The sequence below is a fragment of the Falco biarmicus genome, chromosome 7, assembly GCF_023638135.1.
Source record: "Falco biarmicus isolate bFalBia1 chromosome 7, bFalBia1.pri, whole genome shotgun sequence".
Taxonomy (NCBI): domain Eukaryota; kingdom Metazoa; phylum Chordata; class Aves; order Falconiformes; family Falconidae; genus Falco; species Falco biarmicus.
Window position 1 is genome coordinate 30,010,502 of NC_079294.1, and position 16,932 is coordinate 30,027,433.

At 38.0% G+C, this 16,932-nt stretch overlaps 1 protein-coding gene and 1 non-coding gene across 2 annotated transcripts in view; one reads left to right on the plus strand and one right to left on the minus strand.

Moving 5' to 3' along the window:
* Nucleotides 1-15,669, plus strand: part of TDP1 (tyrosyl-DNA phosphodiesterase 1) — a 45,462-nt gene extending 29,793 nt beyond the window's left edge. The window contains exons 15-16 of the mRNA XM_056346778.1: nucleotides 7,720-7,834; nucleotides 15,183-15,669. Coding sequence (XP_056202753.1) covers nucleotides 7,720-7,834; nucleotides 15,183-15,256 — 189 coding nt within the window. The 3' untranslated portion in view covers nucleotides 15,257-15,669. The remainder of the gene's footprint in view (nucleotides 1-7,719; nucleotides 7,835-15,182) is intronic.
* On the minus strand, nucleotides 1,889-1,970 carry TRNAL-AAG (transfer RNA leucine (anticodon AAG)). The gene has a single exon. It is a non-coding gene; the product is annotated as a tRNA-Leu (tRNA).
* Nucleotides 15,670-16,932: the final 1,263 nt, after the last annotated feature.

Consider the following 16,932-nt stretch of genomic DNA (forward strand, 5'->3'; position numbering starts at 1 on the left):
ATGCATTTGGCCAGGTTATGGAACCAGAGCCTATGGAGACGGCCAGTCGGTGAAGTTTTGAATTAAAATGGGCATAAATGGCTAGGACCTGGCTGAGGAAAATACATTGCGCATTATAAATGGTAGAGCCAAGCCCCCAGATCTTTCCCTTTTTGTCACAGTGGTTACTTTAAAATATCCATTGTTGGGGAAGAAGAAAGCTTAACTTTGTCATATCAAAGGAACATCTCAAAACTCTGACCAAAAGCAGATGCTTATAGAAAAGTACAGTGGTCAGCCATGTATGCAGTAGTTTATCCCTGAAGACTTCCTGACTTAGAAGCCTCCTTTGCAAGCATCTCGTCTATTCTCTTAAATGCCTGTAAGCTTTTAGCATTCGCAACGTGTGGAACTCGGCTAGAACAACTTAATGTCACATGAAGCAGAGTGTTGTGAGAATTGGTTTCATTTGATGGTTTTTCCTTTTCGCATTGAAAGACAGTAACAATGTGGTCTGTGATCACCTTTTCCACACCACTCTTTCTGCAGACTTTAGCTGTTTCTAGGCTGAAGAGTCCTTAGCCTGTTGCTCCTAGGGTAGAGATTGTTTGATCATTCTTACTGCTGTTCTCTATTTTTCTTCTGTATCATTTGGGTTGAGAGGGTAGTGAGTGGAGGGACAAAAGCACACATGAGATGCAAGTATAAATATGGAGAAACAGATCCAGATGTAAACCTGTGACAAATGATGTTCTCACCTACTGAGTCTGGCGTGCTGGTTTGGTGGTTTTGTTTTTTGGGTTTTTTTAACAAAGCGGTACGTAATAGGTTAGGTTGTTTTTCAACAAGTGAATGAGGAAGTTGTTCATTCAGAATTGACAGAAGTGTATAGCATGAGAAACAATTCTAATGTTGCAAGTTGTGATAATTTAGTTTGATTTTTGTCAAATGGCATAATGACAATGTATGCAATATAAAGATACTTTCTGTAAGTACAGTGCTTTCTCTACAGACCTCACAACTTTTGTCTTATGTAAATTTATAGAAAGCATGTAAATACGTGCTCATATACAGGTGGGTGTAGTAAAATATGCCAGTGTGTATGAGACAGTCTTATGTTTGAGCTTCAGACCTCTTGGAACACAACTTAATTGAAGCTCATCTAAAACTTGCATGAATAATGTGTAGCAATACATATTTTTGAAGAGAGTACTCAGTTCTTTTCCTCTCTGTTTCCTTAATATTGATGCTTAATTGTACAGGCTGGCAACCAGAAAAAAAAAGTCACCTGTCAGTAGTCACATGATATGGTGTATATAGGAGCAAAGTGGGGAAAGGGACTGTGTCTGTCTTTCATTACACTGCAAAGTGACTGCAGGGACACCTGATAACTAGGTGGTAGTCAGAGACACAAATATTAGTACTTATATGCACGCAGTCATCTGATATTTTGCAGTGCTTATCTTGTGTATATGCCCTGCAGTTAATTCTGCGTTAAAATTACTTTTTTGATAACTTGGTCCAGTTGTCAGGGGTTTTGTTGGTTCAGTGTGGTTTTAACATCCTATGTGGCATATTAGTCTTACATGAAAATAATGGAGGACTGGGAATAGACTTAACATTTTTAGAAACCGAATTTTCTGAAGTTTGTTTGCAATTAAAAATAGACTACAAACTAGATAGTGCTTTGAAACATAACTGAGCATTCTTAGACTTCGAGAGACAGCATGCTCTAGCTATTGGCCGGACAATTTAATGCTGCCAATTTCTTATAGTTCTGTTTCTTCAGGTTGTTTCATACATTTTGATCACAAAGTTAATGACACTCTGGTAGAAGTTAAGGCTTTGAATCATAGGATCGTTCAGGTTGGAAAAGACCTTGAATAGAGTTGGACAGTGAAAACATTTCTGGCAGCGGTGGGATTCGAACCCACGCCCCCGGAGAGACTGGAGCCTTAATCCAGCGCCTTAGACCGCTCGGCCACGCTACCCTGTTGCACTGCTATTGCACACACTTAATATTCCTAAACTTAAAAATGCCACTAGCTCTGCAGTTTGTGCATTCTGTTTTCTGTGGAATACAAATTCAGGAGTTAATTGTTCTTCACTTGCCATCTGTTGACTGCCAAGTTTTTTGTCTGGTTTTTAAAATGCTTCCAGTACTTGTGCTTTGTGGTTGGGTCTTGGCCTGATGTGCTGATGCAGACTCTCAGGAATGTGTTGAATGGTTGTTCTCAACATAGCAGCAGCTGTTATCATTTACAGTTTTAGTGTTTAGGGAGAAATTAGCTGATGCTGACAGATCACAAGCTTCCCTTGATTAAAAAATAATGTTTATAAAAAAAATTGTGTCCTGTGTTTGAACTGCATTTCCCTTTCTATCTCCAGTTCTATTTCTCACCTCCTACATCTTCACTCTTACTCATGTTCAGCTTGTTCAGCTGCTGGGGATTCCTTTCCAGAGGCTGAAATAAGTTACATCTTTAACATGTAAAACACCTAACATAATGAACTTCTGGGAAGCATGTTGCAGTAATTACTTTGAAAAAGCCTGGGAGTGTTTAATGAAAAGATTTTTAAACAAATAGTTCCTCCTCACAGCCCTTGTCTGATGAAGCTGTAACAAACTCAACTTGACCTGTAAAACAACATAAAAGCTTGTGGAATTCTTAAATCTTTTTAAAGATCTGTTGAAGAATACGGTACTAGCCAGTCACCTTTTGGTAACATAAACTCAGAGAAATACAGTAGCTGCTATTAAACTGAGAACTTACCCATGCTTGCCTACCTAGTGCTATCAGTGCTACAATTATATCTAGATAATCAGTCACAGACAACTAATAGTATTTAAAGTTCTGAAATGCTGTATTTGATGGTGTATACTCACTGGTAATGAGTAAAATACTCATGTACTTGCCTGTGGGGGTGGTGTATGGGCTGAATCTTGTTCAGAGAACAGCTAGCTGTAATGTATATGTGTGTGATCATTAGAACTGAACTGCTTAATTTTTTGCTGAGTTCAAACAACTGAACTGAGTACCTTCAGTCATAGCTCAACTCTGACCAGAACCGAAATAAATAGGTTAAGCTCTTTGTAACATTAATTTTTTTCTTTGTACCACTTTCTTCAGTTTCTCTGGTTTCAGGTGAAGTCTTCTATCCTGTATGAGATGGAGTGTGGGTGGGAAAATAAATACAGTGTAGGCAAACCAAGAGTTTATGTATGGACTTTAGGACGTTAAACCTTGCTTTTAGTGTTCACAGAACGGCCACAAGGTTTCCAAACTCCAGTGGTAGAGACACCCAGAGACACATTTTCCATGCCAAGGAACTTCGGCTTTAGATACCTGAATTTGGCACTGTGGGCTGCTTGCAGAAAAAAATTTTTAAAAAATGCTCTGATAAAATTGAGTAAAACTGTTCTGAATAAATGCGCCTCAATGTTGAGGAAGGATTTCATTGTATACTCTCCTGGCCAGAAGAGCATGGTCACTGCAAAGTTTGTGTGCATCCTTAATTCTTTACTGCCTAAACTACTAAGTTTTTAAATAGTTTTGCTGAAGAGCAGGCTTTTTTATGTTTACTAGCATGGGAAAGGATAGTCCCATAATCATCCAGTGGAATTATTGGCTGCTTCCTATAGGAGTTACTTCAGTAGTAACAAAATACTGTAGTGATATCAGTATTAATTCCCACTGATGTAGGGATAGCCATTCTTGCCTCTCTTGTGTGATGCTTTCCTATAGTCTGCAGTGTGCCTTGGTTTGGGGCAAAAATGGTTGGAAAGCAGAATTTTAAAAGCTGTTCTACTTTTTCTATTCATCCTCCCAGTGCCTGCTTTTACAATGTGTGATGCTAAGGCACTAATAGAACCCACAACAGCATCTGAAGTTTCATAAGTACAAAAAAAAATATACTTTCCCAACTGAGAAATTTGTATCGACATTTCAAAACGTATTGCTGTGAGCAGCAGTTAAAGAACAAAATATAGCTGCAGAGGGAAAAATTCTGAAAGAATAGAATAAGGCTGAGGAAAATTTGAGGCAGGCAGAATTTTTTTTTTTTTTTTTTTTTTTTTTTTTAGGCAAGAGCCTGCTGGTTTGCTTTTGGAAACAGCAATGAGAGCTGTGAACACTTAGGAAATGCTCAAAACAGGCAAAATGTGTGACTTGTAATTTCTGTGTGCAGATAGAGACATGAGTTATTTTTAAAAGCATGTGAATCTCCTTGGAGGGCCTTATTAAAGAACGTATTTCATAACCTAGACTCTCACTCCAGGATGTTTTAAGGAAAACTAAGTATCTTAGAATAGCATTTCCTGAATGGAAGATCTCTACAGGTTAAATTCTGACAGACAAATAAAACAGTTTAGGGATCAATTGATGAGACAAGTGGGGTTGGAGGACAGCATCAGAAAAGAAATAATATGCTCAGAGAAGAGGAAAATATAACTAGTGGCTACTGAGGAAGAACAAGGAAGAGGAAGGCAAGAGAAGGAAGCAAAATGCCTGCAAAGAAATACACTGAAGTAGTAACAGGGGACAGAAGAAGTGAAGCAGAAATGAAAACATCATGGATCTGGAAAAAAGATGGATAACAGGGAGGAAAATAAGATGGAAAATGTCTACAAGTGGTGGGGATTTTCTTTTTGTCTTGTGTGGAAAATCAGCCACTGCCATGAACTTCAGAACGGCATGCATGTTCTTGATACTTAAACTGAGATTACTATGTATGTATGTAGAGGCCTGAGTAGGTGGTGTTCTACACTATGTGTTTTGATAGCAATGATTATACAAATTTCACTCAGATTGTGCCAGGTAACAGCTGTGTAGCTTTGGTGGTCTTGATCAGGCATGCATATGAAGTTCATAATGGAATAAGAACCAACTCAATACAGCAGAGAAGCCTTCTTTACCATTCCACATTTCTCTCATAGCAGCATGTGGAAAACAAGGGAAAAGCTCACAGGTGCTTGGGGCTATCAAACCTCATACAAGCCACTTTATCTGCAACATAAAAATGACCTTATGAGTAGTATCTAGGACTGCACACCACCCAGATGTTCCACCAGCTGAAACCTGACTACTATGAGTTGCAAAGAAAGTTCTTACCACCACTTACACAGTTTCAGTTCTTTCTGAGCTGTAGTATCCTTGGCATATTTCATGTTCTTTCCACTACAGACATAAGTGTGGTTATTTGCATTTTTACATGAAATTTCTATCAGTGGTTCAAATTAATTGGAAGTAAAGCTGTACAACTAGATTGTTCCATTTTTCCCTGAAGTTATTAATTTTTTATCTTTCTATTCAGTCAATTTCAAACCCATAGATATTTATGAGCTTTTAAAAATAATCTTATCTTTGCATTGGTTTGTTTTGAAGATGTTGCTTGTTACTTAAAGGCTAAGCTCTACAGAAGATTGTAGCCTGATTTGATTTTAATAAATTAATCAAAATTCCACTGACTTTAATGGCATAAGAAGGGGAAGTTTAAAATGGCTTTTAATTCATACAGTCCTTTAGCATGGACCTTGTTTGTTTCCCCTATTCTTTCATTTAAAAGGCAGTGGCTTTTACCTAGTCTTTGATATAATACACATTTTTTCGTAGATCATAACCAGTAGCTTCCCATTACTTTGGGTCATGAGACAAAAGAAGCATCTATATTCTAAAGGAGTTTCTTGAACTGACTTGCTAGTACTGCTGTAATACAGCTTGATGTTGTCTTTGGCAGCTCTGCCTATTTTCTGTTACTGTGCTTCTTGGGCATGAAAGAAGAGGGTGTAAGTGTAAGGCTGCTTTGTAACCTGTGCTTTTTGTGGTCATATGAATGTTGCTTCCTCTAGCTTACAGTGTTAGCATTTGATGAAGTAAAACTTCAATAAAGAAGAATTTACAGTATGGTAAAAGTACCATATATAGATGTGACTATCAATTCAGCCAGTGTGTATCCCGTTTTATTCAAATGGGATTATTTAGTGGTGAATAAGAAGCTTGCTTGTGCTACAGTAATCCAGTAAAATTTGGACTGATGGATCGTACAGCTGGGATAAAGTATAAGTTAATATTTGGGTATGAGCCAGCAATGTGCGCTCACAGCCCAGAAGGCCAAAAGAAGTGTGGCCAGCAGGCTGACAGAGGTGATTCTGCCCCTCTGCTCTGGTGAGACCCCATCTGGACTACTGTGTCCAGCTCTGGGGACCTCAGTACGACAAAGACGCGGAGCTGTTGGAGTGGGTCCAGAGCAGGGCTGCAAAAAATGATTGGAGGGCTGGAGCACCGCTTCTATGAGGACAGGCTGAGAGAGGTGGGGTTGTTCAGCCTGGGGAAGAGAGGGTTCCAGGGAGACCTTAGAGCAGCCTTTCAAGACTTCAGGGGGCCTTACAAAAAAGATGGGAACAAGACTTCTTAGCAGAGCCTGTTACCAACAGGACAAGGGGTCATGGCCTTAAACTAAAAGAGGTAGACTCAGACTAGATATAAGGAAGAATTTTTTTATGATGAGGGTGGTGAAACACTGCCACAGGTTGTCCAGAGAGGTGGCAGCTGCTCCATCCCTGGAGAGGTTCAAGGTCAGGTTGGATGGGGCTCTGAGCAACCTGATGTAGTTGAAGATGTCCCTGCTCATTGCAGGGGGTTTGTACTAGATGACCTTTAAGGGTCCCTTCCAACCCAAACTATTGTATGATTCTATGAATTTAGAAAGAAAAGTATGGTTGTTCAGTAATGTCTTAGAAATAAATAATAAAAGCTTGATAGCCTTTAAACTTTCAGTTTATTCTAATCTAATTGTACTTGATTGACAATAGGCCATTGGAAATCTCAGTGTTAGAGATTTGCTTTTATATAGCTCATTACAACTGATGAATGGGATCCAATTTCTCTGGAGAAGTGGCTAAGCAATATCGTCTGCCAAAGTTATTTTAATAGCTTTAAGTCTATCTTCCCTTGTATTGCCTTGCATTACAGCTTTTTTTTGGTAGTTCTTAACCTTGTTTGAAGTTCACTGTCATTCCAATATGAGCGTAGTCTTTGAAACCTTTACTCAAGCAGTGTCAAATCCTCATTAAATTTTTTTAGTGTACATGGATGGTGTTGTCCAAGTTATCTAAAAAGCTTAAGTCTGAAGTCATGTGTCTGTATCACAAGTTGAGTTTTAATTCAGTTCATGAAAGATGCAGAATATCTAACTAATATGGTCAGGATGAAACTGAACAACAAAGAGAATTTTTTTAAAGCTTTTCCCTTTAGTGAAATATTAAACACCAAAGGTATTAATGTTTTGTTTAATAATTAAAATTTGATTCCAACATCCATAAGAGTTTATGCAAAAGAAGCAACATCTTGTTGTATCGAGATATGCTGCCCATACTGTACTAGCAAAGACTTGTGCAGCTTATATAGAATTGCTTACACAAAGTCACAAGTGTGTTTACCTATTGAACATGTAAATAGATAGATATATGCGTAAGGGACAGAGAAAACGAAGTATATCCAGTGGGACTGTGGGGCCACACACATGAATGTAAAAGAAAGAGAAGAGCCTAAAATAGTAGCACTAATAGAAGCTGAGTTCTTAGGACAGGAAGATGCTAAAGTATCTAATCTAAGTAACAGAGCCAAAACATTTTGTTTACTAAAGTAAGTCTTACTGAGAAAGAATCTATTGTGGATTAAGTTTGTCTTTTTCCTCAAAAACTAATAAGTCTGTCTTCTGTATGTTTCACTTCCTTCATAGGGATTGGACAAAGGTTACTTTCATGTGAGAGGGAAAATGCATTCAGAAAGTAATGATTCAGCAAAATATTTTCCTGTACCTTATGACCTGCCACCAGAACAGTATGGAAGCAAAGGTAAGGCATGACTTCAGAAGAAAAGTAGGTGTGTTATATATGGAGTAAAGTAATTTGAGTAACTCTTGAGTCATTTGAACACTGTGATGTTCCAAAGCTTTAACATTTTTGTGGCATGACTCCATTTGAGATTATATCAGTCCCACGTTCTGCTTGTGACTTCAAAGCAAGCAACTACAGAGTCTTGTGGTTCAAATTTTTTCTGTATTGTTGTTTAAGGTTTGAGTCAGCAACCTAAATATTTTTTCATTCCTCTTCTGGGATTCTTGTATGCATTAGGAAAATAGATATTCTTTATGGAATCAAAATATTCTTCAGCAGAACTAATGGGGGAAGGAGTGTTGAAAGAGGAATGTTTAGAAAAGAGCAGGTGTCAGGAAAAAATGGGGTGTGAAAGAAATACTGTAGAGCAAATGTAAAAGAATTGCTGCAAATCAGAAGAAAGAAGAGTTCTATTTGTTCTATTCTGTATTTCATAGTTTCAGACTTCCATTTTCTTGAAGATCTGTGTTAGAATCCTCCTTGGAGGGCCAGAGGGGATATATTTCATAACACTTGCTGAGATGGTAAAAATTTCAACCTTCTCAGCTTCTGAGACTCTAGAACATTCAGATCAGGAAAGTGATAAGTAAGTGCTGCTATGAGGTAATGAAAACCTAAGGCTTGAAAACCTAAAAATACACTGAGTAATGCTAAAAGATTGTAACTAACTTCTTCGAGAAGCCATGATCTAGAAAAGTTGTCATCTGCAGCAGAGTTTGAAATAATAGAGAGTAACAAAGAGTTCAGGAAAGATGGTGTTTATTGCAATTTAAATCTTTCTGTAGATTTTTGAACTAACGAATGATGTGGGGAGAAAGAATTTTTAAAAGCTGTGAAGTAAATAGACTATTTATAGAGTCTTATATAGTAAATAAAAGTAAAGACACATCATTTCAGGGTGACTGAAGTCCCCCAGCACGATCAGAGTCTGCAAGCATGGTGCTTCCTGTAGTTGAAGTAAGAATGTTTCAGTAGCATCCTCTTTAGTCAGGCGACCTGTAGTAAATAATGATGTGTTTTTCTTTGTTGGCTTGTCCTATGATTTTTTTACCCATAAGCTGTCAACCCAGCGCTGTTTTTCAAACACAGCTCTGTGCAGTCAGTTTACTTTTTTCTACACTGAGAGCAAGCCCCCTCCCTTTCTTCCTTGCCTGTCCCTTCTGAACAGTTTATAGCCATTGATTGCAGTGCTCCAGTCATGTGATTCATCCCACCAAGTTTCAGTGATATTGATTACATTGCAGCTTTCTAGCTGCACAGTGGCTTCCAGCTCCTGTTCGTTATCCATGCTGTGGCATTCATATAGAGGCCCTTCAGCTGGGCTGTTGACTGTGTCACCCTTTTAGAGGAACAAGCCATAATCCCTTTGCAGCATTTCACAGGTGTTTCCCTGTTGTTTCCTAAGGCATCAGCAGTCCCCTGGCCCTTCTGTGTTGCTTAAAACTCCATCCCCTTCCACCACTGAGGAGTCTAGATTAAACCTTTACTTACAAGTCTGACCAGCTTGTTGGCAAAGAGGCTCTTGCCCCAGTTGGTGTCAGGTGAATCCCACCAGCTCCCAAGAAACCTGGCTTGTCACAGGTAGATCCATGATTATAGAAGCCAGACCTTGAGTATAGCACCGGCTGCATACAGACATTCACTTGTTCAATATGTTAAATGTTACTTTTGTAACTTGCAAAGATGATTTTTCTGCTTTAAGACCTTGCTACTTACCTAAAGAATTCTTAACTGCTATTTCAGTTTTCCCAGAGAAAAAATACTGGCTCAATATAGGAATGATAATACAATCAAATGTATCGTATGGTTGGATGGGGCTTTGAGCAACAGCATCTAGTGAAACACGTTCCTGCCCATGGCGGGGGGTTGGGAGTAGATGATCTTTAAGGTCCCTTCCAACCCAAAACATTCTATGATTCTGTGATCTATTAAACTGTTTTATTTAGTATAAAACACACTGCCCATTGAAGTACTGTTTATGTTTGGGGGAGTGGTGGCAGGGGTTGTGCCAGGGTTGCTAGCTAACTAAAGGGGAAGGATACATTGCAACTAACAATTGTGCTCTGGGACACGTATGCACTGTCTGCTTGTTAACTAATGTTGACTGATGATTTTTGGAAGGCTCTTCTAAAAGTTCATACGTAAATTTGTTGAAAATTTAAAACAATGATTAAAAAGTAGAATCCATGTGCACTCTCAAATGTGTTACATACGTTGTCTTCCATTTAACCTACTGTGGCAGTGAGTTTTATGCATGTTTCAACTAAATGTTAAGATTTTTTTCCAAATAAGTTTTTTCACTATTTGCATGGAAAACTTACTTCTGTAGAGAACTCATTTGTCTGTAGTTCAGCTTTTGGATCTCAGCTTTCTCCCATGATAGGAACAAATGTCAGAATTCAAGTTGTTTAGGCTTTGGCAATGGAAGCAAAGACAGCTGCCCTGTGCCTTTTCACATCTCGTTCCTGAATATTCTGCTTCAGTTCCTCAGTCTCCTGGTGGAAAAGCTGTTTAAAGAATTTCCATGTTATGGGATGGACTCATAAAATAATCTGTAATCTGTCTTTATTAAAATAAACCTATTTATATCACTCCAGAGACTTTGGTAGTTGATAACTGTATTTTTAAAGTCTTGAGAAGCAGAAATGCAAGTAATTATCTTTTCCCTAAAGAAACCATATTGACTGATCCCTATAATTGAAGGAGAAAAGGCTCGGGGGGATTTTCCATGAACTTAGATCCTCTAACCATGGGAAAACAAAGTACACATCACTTTCATATAATCAGAAAAATCCTATTAGGAGCAGGAGGGAAGAGAAGCAAGTGGAACGGTGAATAGATGGTCAGGTGCAGGGCCATATATTTGCCATGTTGAAGTTCTAAGTAGAACTGAGGTATACCAAAATACGCTGTTTTTTCCTGTACACATGCAAATTCAAATCTTGGACCAGACACACTTAATGTTACAGAATTGTATAATGTAACAAAGTGAAAGAAAAACAGTTCCTTAGTGTGTGGAAATAATTTAATTGCAAAGATCAAAAACCTGATCCTCTCATGAAAGCACAGTATTTTTTTTAGAGTGTTTGGAGAACTGATTCCCCCTATCATTTTTGTTTCAACCTATTGAGAAGTTTCTTAGAACAGACTTACATTACACAAAGAGATACAGCCCCAGGGTTTTGGGTTTTTTTTGCACCTTTGCATAGGAAGAGGTGCAAGCTGCTTGCTGTAGTCATGGATTATCACTTAAATTGTGGTTTAAATATTACACAGTTTACTGACTGTAAAGGAAATCATCTGCTTTGTACGCTCCCATACAGAAGTCATCTATATGGGAGGAACTTGAAACTTAAAAAATCCCTTTGATGTACTAATGTATTATAGAACAGCTTGAGAAAGGCATCAGAAAAGTGCAAAGGTCTTTGTGTGTGTGTGTGTGTGTTTGTCATCATATCAACGCTTTGAGAAACAAAGCAAATGCTGCTTTTAAATTGTAGTACTGGGTTTTGTTTTCTTTTTTTTTTTTCCCCAATAAGTGGTCGTTGTCCTGACCTTGTTTGTGAATATTATTATAGACCCTACATTTACACCCTGTCTGCCTTTCCCCTTTCTTTGAGATCTTTCAAGTATGATTTTTGCATTGAGAGGAACAAGATGAGTTCCTTTCTATATGCCATGCTTATCCAAAGGGAGGGGAGAAAAGAGACTGAAGTATGGTGTGCACCTTCTGCAAGTGCTGAAAGGGAGAGCTTTCCAGCCTCATGCAGCAGGCAGCAAGTTTGCTGCATTACAATGTATATGTAGAATGACTTGAAGAACTCCAGTTATTCATGAGTAACCTTTCTATATAGGTGAACACTTTTTACTTCAAAGCTGTTTTTCATTTGGGAGACTCATGAAATATTGTGAAAGATGATGTAAGACTCCAGTGTCCGTGTTTAGAAATCAGCCAGGAATAGCTCTCATCCAGATCTCCACTCACAATGCAAAAGACACTTGCATTTTAAACTGTAGGAAGAGGATCACGGAGATGCTTTAATTGTGTTTTATACTTTACTATTCAGTGGCATGTTCCTGTAATTCATAGCCTTTTCAGGTTTTGGCTGTACATACCATACTGCCATCTGTCATACTTACGAGAACATGAAATTTTGAGATAGCTTGCTAGGGTGTTTTTGACCTACACAATATACTGCATTTATAAAATACTATTGTTAAAATTTGCAAAATAACCTTCTTGTACCATTGTCAGCTCATGATTTCATATTCTGTAACATGATCTCCAAATGTGGGGCATTCTTTGAGTGATTAATCAGGTGTACTTGAAAAATAACTTGTCTTGTTCTTCAGGGCTTCTTTATCTTTATATGAAATGTGATAGTCTATTCGGTTGTGGAAGAATCTTCAAAAGTCTGCCAGAGTATAACTGAAACAGTGCTTTGTCTGAGATTTCAGATAAACTTAAAGTAGCAATGGGGTAGGAATGGCCCCGTTCATTTTACTGTGTGCTAACTAGTGCTAGAGTTCTGCTGCTTATGAGGCAAGAAGGAAGCAGTGGTACTGGGTCACTAGATACCCACATTTTGTCTCAACTGCATCTTCTTGGCATTAGCATTATCAGAAATGAGGAGCTGAATTTGAAATGTGTAGAGGATAGGTACATTGAGGATGCTTTACAAATACATATAGCAGGGTTCTAAATAGGGAAGTTACCCCCCCCCCCCCCAAGGATTTAATTTTCAAATGTTTGGCTATCATTTTAGTGTGCAACAGTAAGTAGCTGTGCTCATACAGTATTTTTACACAGTCATTGTCTTTCTTTTGCTGATATAGCTCCTATTAAAAGTGATAAATAATTTTTAAATGCATCTGACACTTTAAAAATGACTGAATTATAATTTGTTTCAGCAATAGTTTTACACATCTTATTAAAATAATATCCACTGTTTCACAAAAACAATAGCATTTCCATTAATAGAACAAAGTTCCAAGTATGTTAATAGCTACCTTAAAAAATTTTATTAAGATAGCCACAATAAAAAAGAACTAAAGTAAGTATTGAAGCCTCTCAGAGTGCTTTAAGGGTTGACTGAAATAATTCCTGTACATCCAAGTCTTCCTCTGCCTGTATGTATGTTTTGCTGAATTAAACGGTTACTGCAGATGGTAACAAAGATGGATAGGTCCAAGCTGCATAATGTACTCCAAGCGACAGATTCCAGTGCTTCAGTGGGACTGGATTTATTCAGATGTCATAGATGGAGGTCAATGATCAAATCTCAATGTGTGCTCGAAATCCTCAATGCTTTTTCCAGCACTTGCTCTATTCTTTACCCATTCTTATAACTGTTAATGTTTACTATGCAGTAAGGTATCCACCTAAAATAAAAAAAAACCCCACATGGCTGTCAAGCAGGAGACTGATAGGAGCAGCTTAGGAAAATAATGGTGCTACTCATTTTTTTGTTTTGGTTTGGGTTTTAAGAGATCATTCATGCAATTGACCCAGAAACCTAGAGACTTTTTTTGGCAGTACACTGAGTTAAGTGCTATAGTTTCTTCCAGTTTCTGATGCCTTTTATTGTTTTGCGCTTGGAGGTCACCAATTCACTGTAACCAAAGGCTAGCCAACTACTTGTTCCACCTAGAAGCTGATGATTTTAGATCAGGGGAAAGCACAGATGTTTATTTTTATTGTCCTCTTACAATAACATTATATGAAAGATGGCATTTGTGGCACAGGCTGTTCTTTCTCTGGTGATCACATTCCTGTGACTTGTAAAATCCCTATCAGCCTTCATAAACTCTAAACTGAAAGTCTTTCTTCAAGTCAAGCAGATTCACTTTTGTTGTAATTTAAAGCATTTTCCTATTACCCTCTTACTACTGTGAACAGACACTTTTGTACAACTTTTGCATAGTTGGGATATGTTTCAGTACAACATATGGAACTACAGTACTAGAATTAAACGTACTCTGTTAGCAAGTTAATAGGACTTGGTAGGAATGCTTTCCCTGCCCCATGTTTAATTGGCGGTACTTGTAGTGCGCTGTTGTGTAATTTGTGTGTACATCCCTTCACTACTGCTTCTGTCACTTTCTTACTCTCCTCTTCTTGCTACAGTAATTCTCACTTCATATACTGTGAGAGCTGGCATTGGATCCTGTAAACTTAAAATTGGACAACAGTAATCATCAGTAGCTTATCTAAAATTTCGATTGACAAGCATGTAGCAAATCTTCTTTAGCAAGTGTATCATGTATACATAGTGTCATGTATACATGTATACATGTATCATGTAGATGAGTAGCTTGGTTTTGATAAATGAACAACTCATCATCCTCAGTACATTCGGTTTAATCTCTGCATCGTACAGATTAATGTCACTGTCTTCCTTCAGGGCTCATTTTGTAGATGGAGAAAAGAAGCAAGGCTAGATTTATATAAACTTATTGGAGAAAAATCACTGAAAGAATTTAAGGAGTTTTCTCTGTATTCCAGTAGGAATAGCCTGAGAGAATCACAGAATCATAGAATGTTTGGGTTGGAAGAATAATAGTTTGGCTTCATAGACCAGCTGCTTTTCTGCAAGATGTACATGGTAGGAAGAGCCTAGAGCAGGTTGCAGAGCAAGCAGTTGTCTCGTGCTGCATTGCCTTTTCTCCTTCCCAAAAGTGGGAATAGTTTCTGTATTCTGAGAAGTGGAGGGAGGGAAATGTCAGCTGCAAACGTGTTATTCATCTAAAGATGTAATGTTTGAAGAAGTGAGGTGTGAATTTGAACATTTCAGAGTTCAGACAATGTCATTCTTAGATACTGAATTCTTGCTGTCCGTGTGAGAAATATTAATACGTTACAGCACTTATTTATAATTGCATTTGGTTAAGAGATACGTAGTCAAAACTTGCTGCCTGTGGGCCAAACCAAATGTGGCTGCATTACTGTTCTTTGTATACCGTCTGAAATACCGTTCTTTTATAGCTGGTATGTGGCTGCATTACTGTTCTTTGTATACCGTCTGAAATACCATTCTTTTATAGCTGGTGGGGGAGTATGTTGGGTTATGAAAATTATATTTAAAATAATACTTGGGGGGGAAGCAAAGCCCTCTGAAAACTGTAACCTTTTAAAAAATAGCTGAATAAGAATTTCAGTAAACTGAAATTGCACGTGGGGTTATGTGAAAATCACTGGGAATTTTGACCTTCCTCTTCCTCCAAAGGGAGTGGGGGAGGAAGAGGATCAAAATTTTACATTTAATAACTGAATTTATCGTGAGCATGTTTTTGTTTTGGTTTACAGATCAGCCATGGATTTGGAATATTCCTTACACTAATGCCCCTGATACGCATGGAAATATGTGGGTTCCATCATGAATGTTTCCAGTATTCTGTGACATTTCACTTACTGACACTGACCCTGCCAAGCTACTTGCAAGACTGCTTATTTCTGTTTTTTAAGCTATATTGTCTGCTATAATGGGTAATTTGTAGTTGAAAGAAGCATAAAAATGTTGATAATGGGAGGATTTTTGGAGAATCTGTAACCACATTATTACAGATGAGCCCATGTTTTAAAATACCTTTTTATATGCTTCTACCTTACTGTGGTTCCTAATACACTTTTCAAGGTTAACAGGTGTAGACTGTTCTCAGAGATTCTCTCTGCATTTTTAGCTGTAATGAATTAAAAATGTTCTGTTCTGCAAGACTTATTTGGCCCCAGTAGCTGGAATAGAAGCTATTGTATGTAAAATTTAAATAAAAATAAAGTCAATCTTGTTTATATATCCTTTGTTCCATCTTCTTCTAAGTGTGTGCATTTCAAATTGGATTGAAACTTTGCTTTGTAATTATCACTTCTAATGCAAACTCTGATATTTGTTTTTTTGGCTTTTTGCAGCATTTGGCTTCTTGTCAGTTATTTCCTAATCTCTTTTTTTCCCCCCCGACGCCACTTTGCAGACATCCAAGTACTGTCAAAAACACTAATTTGCAGTGGATGGGCTTGGGTACTGAAGAGTAGTCTTAAGTAGTGCTGTGGAATGTATGAACAACTGGTCCTGCAGCCTGGAAATCTTGTAATATAGTGTGATGCTTTGTTCAGAATTCCCTCTGGATCCCAAATAATCTGACAGGGAAGCTGTTCCCGTACTATCTCATTCATTTTGCAGTGTCATTCCCCAGGATGGTTTAGAGTACGCTGGGAGTGCGCTACTTCCTAATGTTTATCTAGTGTTTATCCCTGTTTCATTCAAAAATCACCATAGAAATGGTGTGTGTTTAGGAATGGTCATGGCATCTGTCTGCCTACCAAGGAGAAGTTCTCTTTTTCCTACACTGTCACAGAACAATCCATAGAGAAACTCCAAGTTCTGCTACTTTTCCATCTTTCATATCCTTTCCCTGTTTTCTACCCTCTAGTTACATTCAAGTTCTCTGGTGCAGTTAGCAGATGGTCTTTCAAATCGGAAAGGTTACAGCTTTGAGTTATTTTTGGGGAATTTATTGTACAGTCTCTTACTCAAAGAGTAAATGGAACTACAGAGCGAAATAGCCTTGCGTATAACACAGAGAAATTTTACACTTGCTCCTCACAGCAAATACCAGGAACTTAGGTATTTAGGTCGCTCATTTCTTAGTTCATGTTGGCAATTTAGAAGGCCAGTAGTCCTTGTTATTGCTTCACCTGGTTTTGAGAACTTTGCAAGTAATGTTAGCTGAGTGTGGGTCAGAGTGCTGCTGGGATGTCCACGGAACAGACAGGAAGATTGCTTCCTGTTTTCACCTTCCCTTGATTCTGTATGCAGAATCTGTACTGTTTGTGCTACACACAAAAACTTTTTGATTCTGCCCCTGATGAGCCTGAAGAGACAGGGATCAGGGAAGGTAACATGAAAATGGAGCAGTGAGCTCTAAAAACTGAGTTACCAACTTCACAGCCATTGTTGTACTTTCTTGTTAACAGAGTATTATCACTTTAATTATTTTGACTCTATGAGAATTAGAAGTTCTAAGTAGTAAAATATCTTCATAGGAGGAAAGCTTTAAGA